Source organism: Labeo rohita, chromosome 17 (genome assembly GCF_022985175.1).
Source record: "Labeo rohita strain BAU-BD-2019 chromosome 17, IGBB_LRoh.1.0, whole genome shotgun sequence".
Classification (NCBI taxonomy): Eukaryota; Metazoa; Chordata; class Actinopteri; order Cypriniformes; family Cyprinidae; genus Labeo; species Labeo rohita.
The window spans coordinates 7,045,183-7,068,639 of NC_066885.1; the positions used below are offsets into that span (position 1 = coordinate 7,045,183).

Consider the following 23,457-nt stretch of genomic DNA (forward strand, 5'->3'; position numbering starts at 1 on the left):
TCCACAATGGCATACTAACATCCTTTAAAGGAGAAGTTCACTTCCAGAACAACAATTCACAAATAATTTACTCAGGCCCTTGTCATCTAAGATGTTCATGTCTTTCTGTCTTTAGTCGTGAAGAAATTATAGTTTTTGAGGAAAGCATTTCAGGATTTTTCTCCATATAACGGACTTCAATGGTGCCCCGATTTTGAATTTCCAAAAAGTAGTTTAAATGCAGCTTCAAAGGGCTCTAACCGATCCCAGCCAAGGAAGAAGGGTCTTATCTAGTGAAACAATCGGTCATTTTTTTTGGAAAATAAAAATTTGTATACTTTTTAAGCACAAAAGCTTGTGCAGCACAGGCTCTTGGATGCGCGTTCACATACTGCTGAATCACGTCGAAAGGTCACGCGGAAGGTAGGGGGAACCACAGACCCAGTGTTTACAAAGCGAACGCGCAAAGACTAAGAAAGTGCAAGTAAGTCAAACGCTATTTACAAACAAAAAGGTACAACGATGTCGGACGATTCTGAAGTTGTAGGAGAAAATAACATGGAGTTTTTCAACGTACTCTACCTTTTTGAGCCGGAGTACACAGATGATGAACTTGAGGTGATTCGAAGTCGTGATTCGTAGTAGTGATGGGGAGTTGAACGAATGAACGAATCTTTTTTTCGAGTCATTTCGTTAATTTTAGCAAAATTAGCATCACGTGACAGCCCCATAAGATGAACGAACGACTCGAAAAACCCGAAGACTCGAAACAGGATGTTGCGCATGCGCGACTGAAAGAATCACTCTCACAGACGACTCGTTCTTCCCGAGTCACATTAAAGATTCATTCAAAATGAACGAATCATTCAAGAACGCCACGTGGACGCGTATCCCAGAGCCTGTGCTACACAAGCTTTTGTGCTTAAAAAGTACACAAATTTTAATTTTTTGAAAACAATGACCGATAATTTCGCTAGATAAGACCCTTCTTCCTCGGCTAGAGTCCTTTGAAGCTGCATTTAAACTATATTTTGGAAGTTCAAATTCGGGGCACCAATGAAGTCCATTATATGCAGAAAAGTCCTGAAATGTTTTCCTCAAAAACCATAATTTCTTTACGACTGAAGACAGAAAGACATGAACATCTTGGATGACAAGGGGGTGAGTAAATTATTTGTAAATTGTTGTTCTGGAAGTGGACTTCTGTTTTAAAAACTTTACTATAAAGAAAAATCTATTATAAAACAATTGTATAATCACCATTTAGAGTTTACATTTCTAGTAGTGCTTTTCAATTGCTATCATTTTGAAGCAAACTACAAATTATTACAGGTTTACAAAAATCTAAGGTTATAGTAAAGCCACACACTTTTTTACACTTTTTAAAAATAACATAATTTACAAAAAAGACCAAAATATATTATGATATTCAACGTAAGTTAAAAATCTTTAAGGAGCAGTAAGCCACATTTCAAAATGAAATGATAAAATGAAATAATACATTCAATTTTTAAGAAATACAGCTGGAAAAAAGCACTTAATGCACTTAAAAAATAAAATAATATCCTAAAATCCGCAATCAAGAAATCTGTCTTTTCCGCTTTTATTTTGTAGTGGTAAAGAATTGAAAATGTTGTTTATTGCTCCTTACAGAAAAAGATTAAATGTTCAAAATCTAATAATTTTATAAATATACTGAAAACACACTGTGTAGAACTGGACTGCGATGTTTGAAATGACAAGTATGTGACGAGACAACATTTCTTTTCTACACAGGACAGATTTTGACAGGCTGTTTAGCACCTACTTCCTTTTTGTACAGGTGATGGACTGCTTTCCAGTGGACTGCTAATCCAATAAAGAAATTTCTCAAAAAACACACAAACATAACTAAAGTTGAAATTTCCAGTTAGCTCAATTCATTTTCTTTAAATATACAGTCTGAAAAAGCTGACCAGACCTTATATATACAAGTCTTAAATTTCAGTACCTTAGTTTATACATGTTTCATGTTCTTTTAACTAAAAATATTATTGCAGCAGGACAAATATTCTTCATATAACTGCAAAGTGCCTTGACAATAGTATTCTTATGTTACGGAGCTTTACTGCTACACACAGATTCACACGAGTCTAATTAAAAGGAAAATTCTGAACCCTGAAAGTTTTAAAAAACAAACATCCCACCCTGAAGTTATTCTGAGATTCCTGAATTGAACTGCATCGTCATATGCATCAGCGGTCAAAGACAAACATAAAATACTTATTTAAAAAACTGTAACAGGTAACCTGTAAAGCTTTGAAAGCTCCCAATATGGAATGCCCTATTCAAATCTGTACAAAACAAAAGGACATTAGATAAATTGACTTCTGAAGTTAAAGCTGATGTTCTTTATGTGATATTAGTCCATCACAGCTATTATTCAGTAATATCCAGGATGGTATTGTTGACTCCATGGCTTTTGGTTCCAAAACTGATCAAGACAAAGATACAAAGAATTAAAGAATGAAACTTGAATGATTTTTAGGACCATACAAAATTGAAAAAAATTGATATATTTATACTTTTTTTTTTACTTACCCCTTGTTGCCAGCTCTGGTTGAAAGCTTGTGCTTTGTTCATGCTATAGTTTCCATTTTTAAAACCTCGATTATTTCCTCCTCGACCCCTGAATTTCTGTGGACACAGCAGATTTATCATTCCTGGTTCACATGTTGGTTGTATTTTCGTTTTAAAGTAAATTAAGCAGGAAGCCATATTTCAAAATAAAATAAAATAAAATAAAATAAAATAAAATAAAATAAAACAACATAACATAACATAACATAACATAAAATAAAATATATACTTCTAGGAAAAAAAAAAAAACTTCTAGGAATACAACTGAAAAAAAAAACTCTTAATGCGTTTATAAAATAACCTACACAAAATAATATCATAACACCCAAAATAATAGAAAGCACTATTTTTTAAAACCATTTTCTATGAAAACAACAGATTTATGATTCCTGGTTCACATTTGGGTCCCAATTTAGTATTACACTAAACTAAGCACTAATTTTCATTTCATTTCACTTATTATTCACAATAAATAAATGAATAAAATAAAATAAAATAAAATAAAATAAAATAAAAAGAGGTTCACATTTGGGTCCCATTTTAGTATTAAACTGAGCTAAGCACTAATACTCATTTCAATTCACTTAAAAAAATTTAATAATAAAATAAAATAAAATAAAATAAAATAAAAAGAGGTTCACATTTGGGTCCCATTTTAGTATTAAACTAAAATGCTAAGCGCTAATACTCATTTCAATTCACTTCAAAAAAATTTAATCAAATTGAAAAATAAAATATATAAAATAAAATAAAACGTTTTAGGTTCAAAAAGTATCATTTTTAAAACCTTGATTATTTCCTCCTAAATCCAAGAATTTTTGTGGAAACAGAATATTTATAATTCCTGGTTCAAATTTGGGTCTCATTTAAGTATTAAGCTGAGATAAGTACTAATCCTCATTTCACTTAAAACAAATATAATTAAATTTAAAATACATAAATAAAATAAAATAAAAAAAATTAAAGTTTAAAAAAACACAATGATTAAAACGTTCATTATTTTCTTCATAAACCCCTGAACTTCTGTAAAAACAGCATATTAACGATTCTTGGTTCATATTTGGATCACATTTTGTTTTGTTTTTTTACGTTCATATATAAAGACTTTCAATGACAACAATATTTTAATTCCTAACTAAAACCAGGCTACATCATCACTGATCTCTCACCTGGTTGAAGTTGCCCCGGTTGGCCCCTCCCCCTCGTCCCATGTTGCCCCTGTTCATGGCCCCTCCTCTGTTGCCCATGTTCACCATATTGCCACGTCCAGGTCCCGGCCTTGGGGCGCCACCTCTGTTAGGCATCCCACCACCACCACGGTTGAAACTGCCCCGGTTGAAACCTCCTCTGAAGGCAGGGGGAGGAAGGAAGCCTCTCGGTGGCCTGCTGAACCCACCACGAGGTCCAGGCACTGTCAGACAATCCAAAAAGAATAATCTATTATTTCATTTATACATGTCCTGCTCAATATTCTGATTCATTCTGAAGTTGAACCTGGAAGTGCTGCTTTATGGTATCATTAAAGTTCCTCTATACAATTAAGTATATAAAGAATAAAAACATTTTGTTCATCTGAAATGGCATACCACCCCTAAAGTTGCCTCGGTTTTGAAAGCCTCCTCGTCCTCCCCTCTGACCCGGTCCTCCACCCCGGTTGAATAGATTTTTGCCTCCTCGTCCCCGAGTGCCTCCCCTCTTTGGTGGAACACCTCCCTGGTTTGGCTTTTTCTCAGGAGGAAGAGAATTTTTGCTCTCCTCCTTGTACTGTTCAAGTAGTTTGGTAGCTTCTTCCTTCTGCAGCTCGACATAAAGCACTTCACTGAAGCACTCACCTTCCACAGGCAACGTGTATATTCCTGCAAAACATGCAGGAATGTTATAGTGTGGCATTTTGGGAGTTTGTAAAACTATGGTTTAGGTTATTGAAAATAAAATAAAATAAAATACATGAATTTTGCCTTAGCAATTCAAGGAAAATAATTTACTAAGTTTACTAAATTACTAAAGTACTAAAATTAGTAAAACTAACACTGAAATAAAAATAAATTCAAGATAAAAAAATAATAATTTATAAAAATGTATAAAATAACAAAATAATATAAATAATATAAATTTTTATTGAAAAACATAAGTCAAGTCAAGTCACCTTTATTTATATACCGCCTTTAACAATATAGAATTGTGACAAGGCGGCTATATAACATAAAACATATAAAACAAACAAAAATTTTAAATTTTGCCTTGGCAAATAACTAAAAAAAGTTTGTTAAAGTACCAATATTGTTAAAACAATAAAAAACTTTGCTTTGGCAATTAAAGGAAAATAATAAGTTTACTAAATTACTAAAGTACTAAAATTAGTAAAACTAACACTAAAATAAAAATAAATTCAAGGTAAAAAATGAAATTTAAAAAAATAATAAAATACATTTTTGTTGAAAATTTTTTTTTGCATTTTTGCGTTGACAAATAACTAAAAAATATTTGTTAAAGTAGTAAAATTTTTACAATTTTAAAAAATTGCACAAAAAGCTTAAAAATGTTTTAAAAAATGAATCATTTTGCAATAAATTTAAACAAAATAAGTTTTAAATACTAAAATATACAAATACTGTAAATAAAATAAAATACAATATTAGATGAAAAACTTATTTACTTATTAAATTTATGAAAAAGATTTTTAATTTAAGAATTTTTTTAACTGGGAATTAACCGGGAGAAAAAAGTTAAAGTAAACTAAAACTAAAATAAAAAAAGATGAAAACTATCAAGTAAAATATCAGATTAAAAATGTAAAAAAAAAAAAAAAGCACATAACACAAAATTACTAAAGGCTCAAAAATACCATAATTGTATGTAAATAATATTAAAATAAAAGAAAAGGATCTTACCTTTCATTTTCAGGACTGCATGTTCAGGTACATCTTTGCCATCCGTTTCTGCCTTTTTCTGAGTCCTCTGTATATATTCCTCATCTGTGGGACAGACTACCACTGCTTTACGCTGGAAACCGGCAAACAGGCACATTTTCCTTCTTTGGGCTGGTGCTGATACGTTAGTCTAAAATATAACGATCATCAGAAATAAAATGTAAATAAATGTACAAAGAGCAAAATTTAAATGACTATTCTTTCATTTTGACAAGTATTTGTAAACTCTAGATTATATTTGGTCACCTGGTCAAGAATGTAGTTGCGTTTTTTACGTGCTGCTATTTCGATGAATTTCCCAAGGAAGAGAGGAGCGCGCTGAGATATCGCTGAGAGTTTCGTGACATCTTTCATCTGTCGCTTCAAACTGGAAATCTGAATTTCAATAACAGTAACGTCAATTTTATTGTTTAAAATGTCCAAAAAATCTCTTATGTCAGCACTCACCATCATCTTCTCAATGATTGTGTTTGTTCCAAGGATGTTGTATTTTCCAGGATTGGCTTGTGTGTGCTTTGTAACCCATTCTGTTTTGCCAGATCCAGGCAGGCCAACCATGACAATGACCTGGGAAGATTTACAGCACATTTAATGATGAGTCTTTTTAATGATGATGTCAGTGTTTCAGGCATGAAACCAACCTCACAGTCTTCTTTGGTCTCGGGTCCCTTCGGTCCTCTGATGCGATCGCAAACGGGGATCTGCTGCAGGAGCGTAAAGCCATCAGGCTGGGGAAAAAAAGGGGTTTCACGCTTGCCGAAGTTGAACTCAACCGCACAGTTGTGGCAGAGGACGTGAGGGAAGAACGGCTTTCCCTCCAACTCGTCCTTACTGACTTTGAAAGCTGTTCCCAGGTCCTGTCCATTCTTGGAATAGGAAATTTCCACTTCTGCACCATCAAAGTTCTGCCAAATAAAAACAGAAACCATGATATATGTGACCCTGGACCACGAAACCTGTCATAAGTAGCATGGGAATATTCACATTTTATAGGTCAAAATGACTGATTTTTCTTTTATGCCAAAAATCATTAGGATATTAAGTAAAGATCATGTTCCATGAAGATATTTTGTAAATTTCCTGCCACAAATATATAAAAACTTAATTTTTGATTAGTAATATACATTGCTTAGAATTTCATTTGGACAGCTTTAAAGGCGATTTTCTCAATATTTGGATTTTTTTCATGCTCAGATTCCAGATTTTCAAATATTATCATATCCTAACAAACCATCCATCAACGGAAAGCTTATTTATTCAGATGATATATATATAAAAAATGGACCCTTATGACTGGTTTTGTGGTCCAGGGTCACATATAATGGCTACACACTTGCTCAACATTTAATAAAATAAGATAAAATTCAAAATAAATAAACAATTGAAACATTGAAATATTATATAAATATTTATATATCAAATAAAAATATTTGCATTAATAATTAGTAATGAAATATTAATTTATAAAATTTAAATACTCTATAAATATACATTTCATTTTTTATATATACACAAAATAATACACAATTTTAAATATTTTTAAAAGGCTTACTTTTAAACTTATGCATTCAAGACAATATAATATAATAAAATAAAACAAAACATGAATTTTGCTTTGGCAATTAAATTAATAATAATTAATAATAAGTTTACTAAATTACTAAAATACTGAAATTAGTAAAACTAACACTGAAATAAAAATAAATTGAAGGTAAAAAATGAAATTTCAAAAAATAATAAAATAACAAAATAATATACATTTTTGTTAAAAAACAAAACATATAAAACAAACAAAATTTTAATTTTTGCATTGGCAAATAACTAAAAAAATGTTTATGTTAAAATAAAATAAAATACATGAATTTTGCCATGGCAAATTCAAGGAAAATAATAAGTTTACTAAATTACTAAAGTACTAAGTCTCTTATGTTCACCAATGTTGCATTTATTTGATCAAAATTACAGAAAAATATGTAATATTATGAAATATTTTTACAATTTAAAATAAATGTTTTGTATTTTTATAGATTTTAGAATTAAATATATTCCTGGGATTTAAAGCTGAATTTTCAGCATCATTCTTCAGGGTCACATGATCCTTCAGAAATCAGTCTAATATACTGATTTGCAACTCAAAAAACATTTTTATTATTAATGTTAAAAAAAAGTTGTTCTGCTTAATGTTTTTACGGAAACTGATACATTTTTTTCACACTTCTTCGACAAACAGAGTTTAAAGAACAGCATTTATTTGAAATATAAATCTTCTGTAACATTATAAAGTCTTAACTGCCACTTTTGATTAATTTAATGCATTCTTGCTGAATAAAAAAGTACTAATTTCTTAAAAAAACAAACAAAATAAATTCATACTGACCCCAAACTTGAACAGTATGAACACATGGCACCACTTAGTGGTCAAAATTAGTAATTGCACATAGATTTAAAACTCAATGTGGACGAGAAAACACAGACACTTACAATAAAGCAACCAACGACGTCATTCTCATCAAAAGCCTCCCCAAAGTCCTCCGTCACGCCGTTGCTGGTTTTCTTGGCCTTAGATGAAAAGCCATACGAGTGTGCTTCCTCCCCTGTGAATATGTAATGCAAAGAAACACATTTAAAACAATGTCAAGAATTTAGTAGATCAACTGTCCTGTAAGCAATCAAAGACCCTCACCCAGCAGAAGAGAGCTATTGGCCAGTGACCAACCCACCAGGACGTCATGAATCTCAATTCCTTTACTGGAAATGTGTTTTACAGGAATCTTCTCGATAATCTGGTACAATGAAGTGCAAGAATAAGGCTGAGGGCATGACAGGACAGTTATAAATAGTACAGATCAAGAAAAGGCAGTGGTCTTACCTTCATTTCAAAGCAAGCCTTGCCCTTTGCCACACCGTAAGACGCTCGTCCCCCGGCCCACAGGTAGGCAAAGCTCTCCATGGTGAGAGAGGAGGCGCTATACCGATCCCGAGACACCTTGAAGTGCAGGTCACAGTTGTCTGAGGAATATAACAGACAAATGCTTTATTTCTAAAGCTGCAGTGTGGCTGCACATCATGTTTGAATGAGAAGAACAAATATTCTACTCTAAACCTTTTAATGACTTTTAATAACCTAACTGAAGGTGTTACACTTTAAAGTAATATATTCTGCATGGTACACCATGAAAAATTCAGCATTTACTATTTAGTCTATATTAGCAGTATTTGTATGTGATTATCATACGTACAGGTGTCCAAACACACAGTTGTGTCATCAAAGTCTTCATCCTCTTCCTCCAGTGGAGGCTGGGGAGACTTTGCCCTGAGGGAACGATAAAAAACAAGTATTAAATTCAGTAATATTCAATTCAGAGACATTATTAGCTCTTACTGAATTCCCTTTGGATTTTACATATATTTCTTACTGAGAAAATGACAGGTGTAAAACATCTATTTGTTTGCTTTTTGCAATTTTTCCACTTATTTATGTGAACTATTTTTAATAAATTATGAAACAAAAATCTAAATCATTTTATGGGCTATGCATTAATATACACTGCCATCCAAAGGTTTGGTATCAGAATTAATTTTAATTTTTTATTTAAAGAAATTTTTAAGGCTGCATTTATTTGATCAAAAATACAGAAAACAATTAAATATTGTGAAACTGCAATTTAATTATTATTATTATTATTAATTATATATTATATTATTAAAATAATGATTTTCCATTTTAATTGACTTTAAAATATAATTTATTCCTTGGATTCAATGTAGAATTTTTTTATCAGCCATTACTCCATAAAATAAAAAAATAAAATAAAATAATAAACTTTGCCTTGGCAATTAAAGGAAAATAATTTTACACTGAAGTACTACAATGAGTAAAACTAGAACTGAAATAAAAATTCAAGATAAAAATAAAATAACAATAATAATAAAATAACATAAAAGCAAACATTAAAAAGACTCATCATAAAGCAAACAAAAATGTAAAATGTTGCCTTGTCAAATAACAAAAAATGTTAATGTTAAAGTACTAAAATTGCTGAAAACTAAAATTCTAATGATAAAATAAAACAAAATAAAACAAAAATCATAATAAATATTAGACGAAAAACTCTCTTATAAGCTCTCTTATGCTCATTAAGGCTGCATTTATTTGTTAAAAAATACAGAAATAATAGTAATATTGTGAAATATTATTGCAATTTAAAATGATGTTTTTTCCATTTTAATATACTTTTAAATCAAATTTATTTCTGTAATGCAAAGTATTATTTTTTATCAGCCATTATTCCAGTCTTCAGTGTCACATGATCCTTAAGAAATCAATATGCTACTGTATTATCAATGCTGTAAACAGTTACGGTGCTTAATTTTTATTTAATTATTATTATTTTTTTTTTTTTTTGAACCTATAATACTTATTTAGAAGTAAAAAGAGAAATCATTTCTAACAATATGAGTTTTTACTGTCACTTTTAATCAATTTAACACATGCTTACTGAATAAAAGCATAAATTTCTTTCAAAAAAGAGGAAGAAATTACTGACCCCAAACTTTTGAACAGTAGCATATATAGTTACAAAATATTTCTATTTTAAAAAAAAAATATATATATATATATATATATTTTTTTTTTTCTAAAAGGTGGCTTTTTTTTTTTTTTTACAATATTATTATTATTTTTTTTTTCATAATGAAAATCTATTGAAAATGTACAGTACCTGGGAAAAGACAACACATCAGAAATAAGTAAATAAATACACATTTAAATTCAGTTACACATCATAAACATGAGAACATAAAACAATATTAAATAAGATAAGAAGAAGAACGTTTAATTTCTGGAACTGCATCAATACCCGTACAAATATTTTCAGTACACTTTTGTCCTTTAACAGCCCAAGCTCTGACCTGCAAACATGATTCCTAAGGAAAAAACACCACTCATTCTGAGGTGACAGAGATGCCCTTATTATAGGCTTAAAGTCATTTAAAACACTCAGTAAAAATGTGTGTTTCTTTGCACTGATGAGGAACAGCATGTCAGATTTGGCTCTTTACTGCCAAAACTGCTCATAAATCTTTAAGGTGCAGCGGAACCTCAGGAGTACCAGAGGCCGACTGCACGTTTCTTACCGGCTGTATTTGCTTTCTTCAATAAATTCAAAGTAGCCCCTTCCATGTTCATCTCGGCGTCTCTTTACACCCTTCTTATTCTTCTGTTCATCATTCTTGTCTTTGTCCGCATCCCCTTTGGAAATAAAACAATAAATCATAAGGAGGCGTACACCTCCCTGCTGGACACATCATGATGTAACATGATGGTCCACAGAATTACTGGAGGATTTCTACTTATTTTGGTTGTGCATGAACTGCAATGACCAAAGAAAGGTGTATTTAATTAGAAGTTCACATGTTTTGAATTAAGGAGCAATGCCTTACAGTGCAGTTTGTACACTGTCATATGGGTACAAACGGGAGGTTGTTGCCAAGACATCTGCAAACTGCAATTTCGAGCTAAGTAACACACATTTTCAGATTCACATTGCATGCATCTTGAAGAAAAGTGTCACAGTGAAGGTTAAAGGCACTTTTGGTCATGGGCAAAACTGACATGCACCTCTAGTCTTTTATAGTAATTCAGTATTATATTAATTTAATTCAAACATTCATTTAAGTTCAAACCCCTAACCTCACATCATCCCAAGGGGAAAGTAAGCATCTGCTAAATGAAGGTCCTCATGACTCCAGGGCAGGCAGGGTAAAACAAATGAACTAAGATCATTACACACAGACTCCATCTGGAGCTTTTGTCCTTTATATCTTCACTTCAGCATCGTGTTACAGCCTAGCGATCCTGAGAGCCTACTGCTCAACCAATAAGCACTGACGATCACTATTAAGGGTAATTCTCAGGTAACGGTCCTAACCGTGCCTGAAAATTTCAGGACTTTAAATTTAGATGAGTAACTGATGAACTGAAAAAAAATGTTTTGTGTAAATCATGACAGAGCAAAACTATCTTCAGAATCAGCAGATTCTCTTGTTTAATTTGATATGTATAATATCTACACAAGCTTTTCATCTGCATGCTTTAAAACTAGTAGTATTATAGATGACTATAAATATAGAAGTAGTAGATTTCTTCTCTGAATTTAAACTTAAATAAATATTATGCCAATAAATACGTAAATACTACATCTAAGTTTGAGACACATATGTGCAAATAAATTATATATATACATTTTTTTCACTAAATTTACTTTTAACTTCTTTTTTATTTTTATTAATCTCTAATAACTGATTTGCACGATGTGTCTCAAACTTAGATTAGATGTAATATTTACATATTTATTAACATAATATTTAAGTTAAAATTTAGAGAAGAAATGTACTACTTTTATATTTATAGTCAGCTATAATACTATATAATACTATAATACTATATATATAATATATTAAATAATTTTTTTTTTTAATGATATATATATATATATATATATATATAGTGTTACACATTATGTAAAGGTAAAACTATTAAAATAAAATTAAAGGGACACAAAAATAGTAAAATAAATAAAAATAACGAGTGTGTTTGAGACACATAGTCCAAATAAATTGTTAGAAATTATAATTATAATTAATTATAAATAAAAAGATTATTAAAATTACATAATTAAAAAATTACATTTGTAGTAAATTATATATATATATATATATATATATATATATATATATATATATATATATTTAAAATAATGGTTTTCAATTTTAATATACTTTAAAATATAATTTGAAGAATTTTTATCAGCCATTACTCAATAAAGTAAAATAAAATAAAATAAAATATTATTATATTCCTGTGATGCAAAGTAAAATTTTTATCAGCTATTACTCAATAAAATAAAATAAAATAAAATATTTTTTTCATTATTACATATTTACATATTTAAGTTAGTTTAAATTTACAGGTACTTCTATATTGATTCAGAAGACGTTGATTCAGAAGATACTGGTTTTGTTATGTCATGATTTGCATAAAACATTTTTTTCAGTTCACCAGTTCATATCAAAGGATGTAAAAATAAATAAATAACTAAACAAATGCCAAAAAACAAGAAATATTATAGCTGACCACAAATACATAAGCATAAAATTTAACTTGTAGCCAATAAATATGAAAATATTATATCAAAATTTGAGACACAGATATATAACAAATATTATTTTTAAAAGATAAATAAATATTATATTAAAAACATAAATGAAAAATAGAACTTAAAGATAAATATGAATAAATAGAAAATTAAATGCATCTTTTTTGTCTTTTGCATTTAATAAATCTATTAAATAATATGACTATAATGTGAATAAGTTTAGTATTATGTTAATTGCATCAGCAGTAAGTCAAAGGAACACAAATGGGACACGAACGGCATCAAATCCTGTGTGCTCTCGGCTGTCAGAATGAATTATTCTGCCATCGCATCCAAAATATGCACATAAAATATGAATTGCACAAGCTTCATCGTGTAATCTCACCCTCGCCAGGGCCCATGTCGAGAGCCACATCATCCTCATCAAATTTCTCCATTTCTTCATCATCATCTTTGAGCAGAACATCTTCATCTTCATCTGATTTATCCATCTCTACCCCGGCGTCCTCCTCCTCCTCCTCCTCCTCCTCCATCTCATCATCCTGCTGCTCCTCAGCCTCCGCGTTATCTCCATCCTCCTCCTCAGCCTCCATGCTCTCTCCAGCCAGATCTTCCTCAAGGTCTTCGTCGCCCATGTAACCGAGGCCGCCTCCATCCTCGTACTGTCCTTCAGCACCGTTGGTGTCGGTGGACAGCGCCTCCTGATCCAGAGCGGCCTGTAGCCGGGCCATCAGCTCAGCCTTCAGCCCTTTATCGGAGAGGCTCCTCTTCTTCAGCTCGTCCTTCAGCTCGTTCACTTTCAGCTTCTTCACATTCAGTGAGCTCATCTTGCCGTTTTGACCCTTTGTCTTTAGACGATATGCCACAAATGTATGAAGTATGAACAGGAAGCGCAGGTTATGAGCGGACTGTCCGGAGACGCTCGATGCGGTCACTGATGGGCAGCAGTCGGAGCAGAACGGGGCCAGTTGAGCTTTATATAATCTACCGTAATACACACAATACGTGGGCGAACTACCGTAAATATCACTGTAGCTATTAAATATGCAGAAGAGAAAATATCAGTATTCAGTTAATTAATCACTTTTCATATGTTCTGAAAATGACAATAAACAAATATGAATACATTATAGGTAAGGCAAATATAAATATACCATTTTATATTGATTTTATTAAAATATTTAACATTACTTATATAATGCTGTGGTAAGCTATCGTTTTTTTTTTCAGTGCCACAAAAGCAGAAATATATTTTTACAGAGTATAGCCTATATCAACATTGCCACATCATTTTACATGAACTGCAGTTCATATAACTTTTTCTTAAAGGCTAGATTATAAACATTTTAGAGACATTTGGTTTTCAAAATAATTACAGTCACTTTTCATATAAAATTCAGTAAGTAAATGAATAAATAAATGTAGTACAGATAAGACAAATGCTAAATAATCAATTTTTATGAAATGTTTAATATAATATTACATATCATTTTATTATTTAACGACACAAGAGCACATAAAATCATAACATTAAGTATATTAACAATATAACCTGTTTTTGAATTTTGTACATCTTATATTAAATATTTTATGTTACACTACCAGTCATTTACTACCAGATTTTTAATGTTTATTTATGTTTTATATTCTGTTTACCAAGCTTGCATTTATTTAATCAAAAATACAGTAAAAGCAGTAATATTGTGAAATATTTTTACTATTTAAAATAACTACTTTCTATCTGAATTTTTTTCAAAATGTATTTAATTCCTGTGATCAAAACTAAATTTTCAGCATCATTAATCCAGTCTTCAGTGTCACATGACCCTTCAGAAATCATTCTGATTATTATTATTATTATTATTATTATTATTATTATTATTATTATTATTATTACCAGTATTTAAAACAGTTGAGTACATTTTTTCAGGATCCTTTGATGAATAGAAAGATCCAAAGATCAGCATTTATCTGAAATAAAAAAACTCTTGTAACATTATACACTATACCATTCAAAAGCTTGGAGTCAAAATAATTATTCATATTTTTACTTTCTACTTCAGATAGATGTTTCTTCTAAACTTTCTATTCGTCAAAGAAACCTGAAAAAATCTACTCAGCTGTTTTCAACATAATAATAATAATGTATAATAAAATATATTATATAATAATAATGATAATAATTTAGCAGCAAATTGAAACATTAGAATTATTTCTGAAGTATCAGTGACTTAGGTGATGATGCTAAAAATTCAGCTTTGAAATCACAGAAATAAATTCAAGTTTAAAATATATTCAAATAGAAAGCAGTTATTTTAAATAGTACAAATATTTCACAAATGTCCATTTTTTCCCTGTGCTTTGAATTAAATAAATGCAGGTTTGGTGAGCAGAAGAGTTAAAAAAAAAAAACATTAAAAATCTTACTGTTCAAAATCCGTTGACTGGAGGTGTATAAACAGTAGCATAATATTACATATCACTAATTAGTATTGCAGTATGACTATATGCATATGCCACAAGAGCACATAAAAGTAGTATATTAACATATCAACATCATTTTGCATAAACTACAATTCGTACTACATGTGATACCTTTTTGAGAAGTTTGTTTTTTAAACAAATTACAGTCATTTTCATGTGTACATTAAATTAAGTTAAAAATAAATGTAAATACTGTACAGGTATGGCGGGAAAAAAATAACAAACCGTTTTATTGTTTAGTATAATATTTAAAAAAACTCATTTAATATTATAGAATTGTTTTTATTATGCAACGCCGCCAGACCGCGTTTCATATAATACATTTTTGCAATCACGTGAGAAATTAGATTTTCTAAATTCTAACGTGAGTAGCGACGTCACGAATAAATTAACACAAAACCAGTGTTCACGTTACCTAGCAACCAGTGTTTTAGACATGGCGGACAAGTACAACGCAGGTAATGATGTTACTGAACTTTCTTCTCTTTCAAACGTACGGTATCCATTGTAGCATTTGTACTCTTACGTGTTGTTTGTAGCTCACTTGTCATTATTATAACTGTCATCCCCTAAATGGTTTGTGTAAAGTATCGAATATATAGCTAGCTAACGTTGAGTAACACAGTGACTGTAACGTTAGCCGTTAACAGAGAGCACAAGATTGCCCAGTTGGTTGGAAAATAAAATTAAAGTAACTTAAATAATTAGGATACAGCAGTAACTGAAACGTCTAAAACCGCAATGTTTGTCAAATTTATTGAAATACATAATTTCCTTTTGTCAGAAAATATTATAACAGAAACTCAAAAGAGGATAAGTAATGCCTTTGACGTGTTTGACCACGAATCCAACAAGACTGTTGATGTCAGGTAACATTTCAGAGTTTTCAAATGTCAACATACTTGCTTTCTTTCATACTTTAGTAGTTTATTATCTTCAGATTTGCTCTCTGACAGCTGTTTATGTTCTAAATATGAGGCTGACTTAAGTTTAACACTGATATTTTTCATTGTAAAAGAGAAATAGGCACCATTATCCGTTCACTTGGCTGTTTCCCATCAGAAGCTGATTTGCATGATATCATTGCTGAGGTCAGTGGTTTGTTTTAAAGTTAGTTTATTTAGATATTGATACTTATCAGCTGTGTAGATTAGTAATTAAGATGTCTGCCTGTTTCCACAGCTAGAAGAAGAAGAGCCCACTGGGTTTGTACGCTATGAGAAGTTTCTTCCAACCATGACTAAGATTCTGCTGGAACGCAAGTAAGACTACACATAATTAGATGTCCCTGCCGAAATAGATAGTTTTTAATGGGAATGACAGATTGTTTTTGATTTTCTATGTCTGTATGTTGTGTCTAATGGACATTTTGTTATTTAAAATGTAAATTATTTCATAAATTGCCTTAATGTGATCCCAGATATTTCTGATATATATTTATACATTTGTTGGTTCGTTTTTGTAACTGTCATAGATAGTGTTGTACCATTTTTTGGTAAATGAAGCTAAAACTAAAATAAAATATGTAATAGATAAAAATATTAAAACTTAAAAAATACTTAAATGATGCTTAAATAAGCTGAAGTACTAAAATTACTAAAACTAAAATAAAACTACATTAAAGCTAAATACAAATATGAAAAATAATCATAATAATGCATTTTAAAAATACTAAAGCTTAAACTAAATTTTAAATAAAAACGTTAAAATAAAAGGTAATTCAAAATATTAAAAATAACTTTAATAGAATTTCAAAAGAATTTTATAAATAACAATAAAATATTGTCATAGAGGACCTTGTCAGTGTGCACATTTAAAATTTTATTTACAACTATTAAGACATTTTTAATTGTGCACCTGAAAACATGCAAGGGACAGAATCTGATATGCCCATACAATATGCTAAAAAAATTTCATAAAGAATCTGTTTTAAGCTGTGAAACAAAGATAAACCGCACTACATATTTTTGATTGAAAAGTCCAGTATTGGTGACAATTGTAGCTCTTCTTCCTTTTTTTTTTTTTTTTGCAGGTTCCGTCCTATTACAGAAGACCTGCTTCTTCAGGCCTTTGAGGTGTCTAGTACTCTGACAACTAAACAGTTTTACTGTTCTTGTTTTGTTGTTTGAATTTACGTTGAGTACACTACAGAAAAATAACCTTCAATGAAATTTCTGATTATGTTATATATCTGCTTCATATATTTAAAATTGAGTACAAAGACAGAGACTTTAGAACAGTGAGCTGAAATATAATGGTGCTGTTGTCTCTTGTTAAAGGTTTTAGATCAACAAAAAAAAGGACACTTGGAACCAGAGGAACTGACCAAATATTTAACTCAAGAAGGTATGTTCACTAGGAAGTCAAGTTCACTAATTCTGAAGTTTTCAGTTATCAAAATGAATTTTTCTTTCTGTCATCTGAAGGAGAGCCTTTCACACAGGAAGAGATGGATGAAATGCTGTCTGCGGCTGTTGATCCTGATAAAAATGTAATTCTCTACAGGGACTTTGTGAGCATGATGACCTTTGATGACACTCGATAATGGCTGACGCCATGAATAGATAGAATAAATAAGTATTTTTTATAGAGTTAAAATCAAGATATCATTACCAAAATCATCTCAGTTACCATAATAAATAATATGCTGTATTTTTATTTTATTATGAATCTTTGCCCATGGTAAAATGCCCAAATACTCTTTCCGTATTATATACTTTGGCAAAATTACACAGTATGATATTTTACCCTATTCAAATAGCATTTATTTGAAATATGTGTGCAAGACTGAGAGGGTGTTCATAGACTGATTAAACATTCTCGCTATTAATGAGGCAGGTTTTCTAAAGCCAGTTGTGTGTCTGAGAGCTTCATTATAAAGTCAGCGTGTGGTGTCTTTATTCTTTCAGTTTCATTAGCAGACTCTGATACCACAGGTTTTGTGAAGGGGTGGCATATCCTTGCAGCTCATTTTTTCCTAATTAACCTGTGCCCCATGAGTGCATCTGTGTGGGGGAGAGACCGGGAACGGAGAACTGACCAGACAAGTACATTACTTATGATGGCCTTTACAGAATGCAATCATAAAGACTGCATACTGGTGGCATGACAAATTATGATCTAACATTTCATGAAATTCTGTGCTTTAAAAAAATGAACTGATCAGAAAAATTAATAACAGTTAAACATTATAGTTGAGTTTTTTATCTGAGTTTGCTTTATCTACAATACTAGTCAAAAGTTTTTGAACAGTAAGATTTTTAATGTTTTTTTTTTAAGAAGACTTCTGCTCACCAAGCCTGCATTTATTTTATACAAAATACAGCAAAAGCTGTATTTGTATTGTGAAATATTTTTACTGTTTATAATAACTGTTTTCTATGTGCATATATTTTAAAATGTAATTTATTAATGTGATCAGAGCTAAAAAGTGCTAAAAAGAAATTATAGAAATTAATACTTAGCAAGGATGCTTTAAATTGATAAAGATGTTTGTAATGTTACGAAAGATTTCTATTTCAGATAAATGCTGTTCTTTTGAACTTTCTATTCGTCAAAGAAACCTGAGTTTCGTATAAAGAAATTCTACTCAGCTGTTTTCAACGTAATAATAATGATAATAAAAATGTTTTTAAGCAGCAAAGCAGAATATTAGAATGATTTCTGAAGGAACATGTGACACAAGACTAGGGTAATGAATGCTAAATATTCAGCTTTGAAATCACTAAAAATTAATTACATTTTAACATATATTCAAATAGAAAACAGTTATTTTAAATAGGAAAAAATATATTTCCGATTTTGCTGTACTTTGGATCAAATAAATGCAGACTTGGTAAGCTGAAGAGACTTATTTAAAAAAAACAATCTTACTGTTCAAAAACTTTTTATTGGTAATGTACATACTGAAATGCACTGTTCTCAGAGAATATTGGGAAACTAAATATATTTCTCCTGTAATCCAGCCTTTCTTTTTTTATGTATCATAAAATAAAAGTAAAGATTTAGTGGTCCAAAAAGGATAGATTAACAACTAATCTTGGCAAAACAGAGCTTATGGCAGTTTTCTCTTTGTCTATACTAAGGTAATATAGGTCTGTGTATCTTTTTCTTAAATATGTATGATTAAGCAATAATGTTTTTAAATTAAAAAATGATTATCTTATGCTTATTTCTTAATGTTGAAGTCTCCTATGAACCAGTGGGTTAGGAGTGATTTATTTTATATATGTGAGCAGTAGGTGGCGCTACATACCTATGCTTACAAAATGACCCTTCAAATTCCTACTGAACTACCAAAACAATACTGGCTATTTATTTTCATGCAATTCAAAACAACATTTGGTCAAGAAATAGTGTCATAGCCTATATTGCAAAATGACTTGCACGTGTTTGTTTTTTGGTTGCATAATAAAGTATATGCTTCAGTGGTTCAAATGACATGTTTGCAGACAGCATAAGTAGTTGAAGATTTTTGAGCAGATGAAAATTGAACATTTGACCTGGCACAGTTTATAATATTTTAATATCATGATATTAATTTATTTTATGATATATATATATATATATATATATATATATATATATATATATATATATATATATCGTACCATTTTAAATAGATTTTTATTGCTATTTTATTTTTTATTATTGCTAATATTATGCTCCAAAACAGTTTAATGTAAATAATTGCATTGTATCGAATTATAGGGAGTGGTAGTCGTAAAAAAAAAATAATAATAAGATGCATTTTTACATTTATATAGTTCATGTTGTCTAATGTTGTCATTATTATTTATTGTGCATAAATAGGCAAAAAAAGTGGATAATTAGTTTATATTTCGTTCAATACCATTTTTGTTGCGTGAGACGATCTTTTAACAGACAACACTGATAAAATTTCCTAAAAGTCATTCTATAATAATATCGAAATTGATTTTTAATAATGAATATTTCGCTCAGGTCGGTTGTTGTAGTTTAGTTTTAGTAGTTTAGTTTAGCGTGTGGACAACAGTACACTCCCACATGTCAGTCAGCAAATTTGGGATATGCTATTCGCTAAGGAGGGGCGGAGGGGGCGTGGCCAGTCTACCCAGAGACAGATGTGTGCGCTCCTCTGGAGTGAGAGCAGCGCAGAGATCAGTCCTCCAACAGCCTGATCTGCTGTCAGCCTGCGCTTCACACAAGTCCACATGCATGGGAAAATGCGCCTGTGCTGGGATGCTGTGAAATCTAAAGCACTGCACATGGATTCAGAATATCAGAAGGCATAGGAAAAAACAGGAATTATCCACTCTTGGACATTTCAGATCGGACCATCTGTTATTCATATTCCACTGTGGAAGATGGATAGATTTTTGCATGGTCGTAGTCGCTGAGACTGGACTTCAGAAGGGCTACTGAACTGACCACAGATTGATTTTTGGATCCTTTGGTTGTGGATGTAACAGGGAGCACAGTTATTTCATCAAGCCCTCTCTTTTAGGCTTTATCATGACCTCTCTAACAGGGAATAAAGACAGATCTGGGACCAGGAGTAGAAAATATGGGGTAAGATTTATTTTATGTAAAGGTATGTGCATGCTCATGGCAATAAATTATCTTAAAGTGAGAAATTTTTTTAAATGCAACTCAATATGCAAATTAATAAACCACTTTGCACACTTTTTCCACATGTGTAACCCAGACATTAATGTTTCAATCACTGCTTTTCATCCTCAACTATCACATCTTGCAGATGACCGATTCATCTCCTACGAAGTCAGCATCATTCTCTCCTGAAACCTGGTACCGAAAGGCTTATGAGGAGTCCCGGAGCGCCAGCCGCCCGGTCCCTGAAGGTGCGGGCTCCATGCCCGGGTCCTCTGGCACCCCTTCTCCCGGATCAGGAATATCATCCCCGGGCTCTTTCTCCGGCTCACCTGTTACTGTATCTCCTGGAATCAGCACCGGTTCGCCCGGTTCCTTGGGCGGATCTCCAGGGTTCGGCACTGGCTCTCCAGCCTCGGGCAGCGGGAGCTCACCTGGTTCTGATCGGGGCATTTGGTGCGAGAACTGCAACGCTCGGCTGGTGGAGCTGAAGAGGCAGGCATTAAAACTACTCATTCCCGGACCCTACTCTAGCAAGGTAGGCTGATAGATACTGAAATCAGTTTTTAAATGCTAATGCGTCATGCAGATACGAACGACATCGGATATTCATGCTGAAGTGTGATACATGGACTCCAGTGTTGCAGTGCGTAATGTGACATCATAGTATGGTTGTTCTCACTTCTCACTAGCGAAATAAATAATAAAATATATAAAGAAAAAAAGAAAAAATAGCAGTTTTGCATGAATCTGTGTTTGAAAACACACAAGTTGCACATGAGGGGCGGAGTGCTGAACATGCACGGCACTGCAGCGTGTTGCAGATCCACTATCGCTATCCCAGTGCGTTTCCAGGAGTCTGAGATCATGATGAAACTGGCCAAAAGGGATGAAATTAATTGCTGACTAACAGCTTTTTCTTTTTGATTTAAGAAGACCGTAAAGTGAAACAGACTGTGTAAAGAAACACGTCATACCATGATGTGGCTTTGGTGGCGAGCATGAGCACTGAGAGAAGCGCATTTATGATTAACTGTCCCTTATGATTAGTTATTCGGTTTTGGCTTGGGACACTTAAGGTAGTACAGCACCAGAACTTGTTGTGGATTCCACAAGAGCTCAAATCATCAGCACATAGTATATATATAGGTAAATATGCAGTGCGTAATTGGATGCATGTGTGCGTAAATATCAAGTTTCGCCGTGTGCTCATTTCAATTTCAGCGTCTAAAACTGGGAGCTGCGTATATGCAGAACAGCAGTTTGATTTATACCTAGAAAGAAATGGTTTACAGACAAACCCTACCTTTTTATATCATTGATCAATGGGTTTGTTTGTGCCGCATGGATACCAAAGCACAGTTGGTTTAATTCAATAAATATCCATTAAGAAGAACAGGGGGCGCTGTGCTGTCACAAACAGTGTGATATAGATATTCAGTGTATCAGTACAGTATTTAACACCATGCTATGATTTCTGTGCATTACTATACATACATGCATACTCATCTGCTAGAGAACAAAAATGCGATCACACCTGCAATGCTTTCCATTTATGCAACACAAACATATGGCATCTATTATGTTCTTCATTTCAATAATTGCTCCGTTTATCCTTTCAAGTTGTCCAAAAGATCACATCTGCATTTAGATCTCCTGCTCATGGGATGTTGATTTCATAAACCTGTGCATGTTTGTGGATTAATATAATTATTATTACTAAAAGTAGCATTTTGCTGTTTTAAAAGAGCACCATTGATCTGGTGTGGCCGTGGCTCATGTTTCAGACCTGCTGTTGGTCTCCAGATTTTATGGCCAGTTCTGCCAGCTGCAAGTGACCTGGAGGTGCCCATTAAAATGAGCTGGAGGAGGAGGGGCTGATGGGTAGGAGAGGGGATCACCGGAGAGCAGGGTGGCCATGAGAGCGCTCTTTAAGCCGGAGGCAATTTTAAAGGAGATCTAACTGAGTGTTTGGGCTTTTCTCTGCAGGATCTTCACCCACATGGTGATTATTGAGCAGTGTTGTGACACAAACCGAAGGGTAAAGCCTCATTCTGATATACTTCCCATCTGGAGATTTTGCAGTATGCTGCGTTCCATTGCACCCTAAAAGTAAAATTGCCAAATTTGATAATTTTCTTACTAAAAGTGCAACAGAATAGAGAGAAGTGATGCACATTGACTTATAAAACTCAAATAAAACTCAAAGTCCAACATTGTTTGATGGTAAAAACTCGTTAGCAAACATTGTTTAAAACATGGTAAATGATGCTCTGCTGATGGCATGCAGAATAAATGTTAGCATACACTTAAAAATAAAGGTTCTTTATTGGTATCTGGTTCCATTAAGAACCTTTAACATCCATGGAACACATAACCATAGATGCCAATAAAGAAAAAGTTCTTTATTATGGAAAAAGATCCTGTGGTTCCTTTAAGAACTGCTCACTGAAAGGTTCCTTTGAAACCCAAAATGGTTCTTCAATTGACATTTGAACTCCAACAACCTTATACATCATCTTCCAAAAAGTTCCTGAAGTAACATCCCACATGCAACTGTGAATGGAACACAGCATACTGAAACAGTAGAATAGCTTATAGAACTTGTGCTGTGGGACTCGCTGCGTTGTGAACGTCCCCTGGGGTTCGTCTTTAGATTACACCCGCTGAACAGAAGCATGTTCATTTTAATCCCGTGC

General features: G+C 32.0%; 3 protein-coding genes across 3 annotated transcripts in view; 2 read left to right on the top strand and 1 right to left on the bottom strand.

Annotated features, from left to right (window-relative positions):
• Window positions 1-190: 190 nt before the first annotated feature.
• hnrnpua (heterogeneous nuclear ribonucleoprotein Ua) lies at window positions 191-13,665 on the bottom strand. The gene is made up of 14 exons (XM_051133018.1): window positions 13,071-13,665; window positions 10,665-10,779; window positions 8,768-8,841; window positions 8,398-8,537; window positions 8,212-8,311; window positions 8,010-8,122; window positions 6,170-6,433; window positions 5,976-6,095; window positions 5,775-5,903; window positions 5,490-5,658; window positions 4,185-4,454; window positions 3,768-4,009; window positions 2,560-2,655; window positions 191-2,452 (listed from the first exon to the last, which is right to left on the bottom strand). Exons 1-14 carry the CDS (start codon window positions 13,510-13,512, stop codon window positions 2,402-2,404), a joined length of 2,325 nt encoding a protein of 774 aa, XP_050988975.1. The 5' UTR covers window positions 13,513-13,665; the 3' UTR covers window positions 191-2,401.
• Window positions 13,666-15,582: 1,917 nt separating this feature from the next.
• efcab2 (EF-hand calcium binding domain 2) lies at window positions 15,583-18,893 on the top strand. Its single transcript, XM_051133025.1, has 7 exons — window positions 15,583-15,627; window positions 15,954-16,038; window positions 16,188-16,260; window positions 16,352-16,431; window positions 17,202-17,244; window positions 17,449-17,515; window positions 17,596-18,893. The coding sequence occupies exons 1-7, from the start codon at window positions 15,606-15,608 to the stop codon at window positions 17,712-17,714; spliced, it is 489 nt and encodes a 162-aa protein (XP_050988982.1). The 5' UTR covers window positions 15,583-15,605; the 3' UTR covers window positions 17,715-18,893.
• Window positions 18,894-20,308: 1,415 nt separating this feature from the next.
• kif26ba (kinesin family member 26Ba) overlaps window positions 20,309-23,457 on the top strand; it is a 123,091-nt gene continuing 119,942 nt past the window's right edge. Inside the window, exons 1-2 of the mRNA XM_051133015.1 lie at window positions 20,309-20,719; window positions 20,907-21,296. Of these exons, the coding sequence (XP_050988972.1) occupies window positions 20,663-20,719; window positions 20,907-21,296 (447 nt within the window). The 5' untranslated portion in view covers window positions 20,309-20,662. The remainder of the gene's footprint in view (window positions 20,720-20,906; window positions 21,297-23,457) is intronic.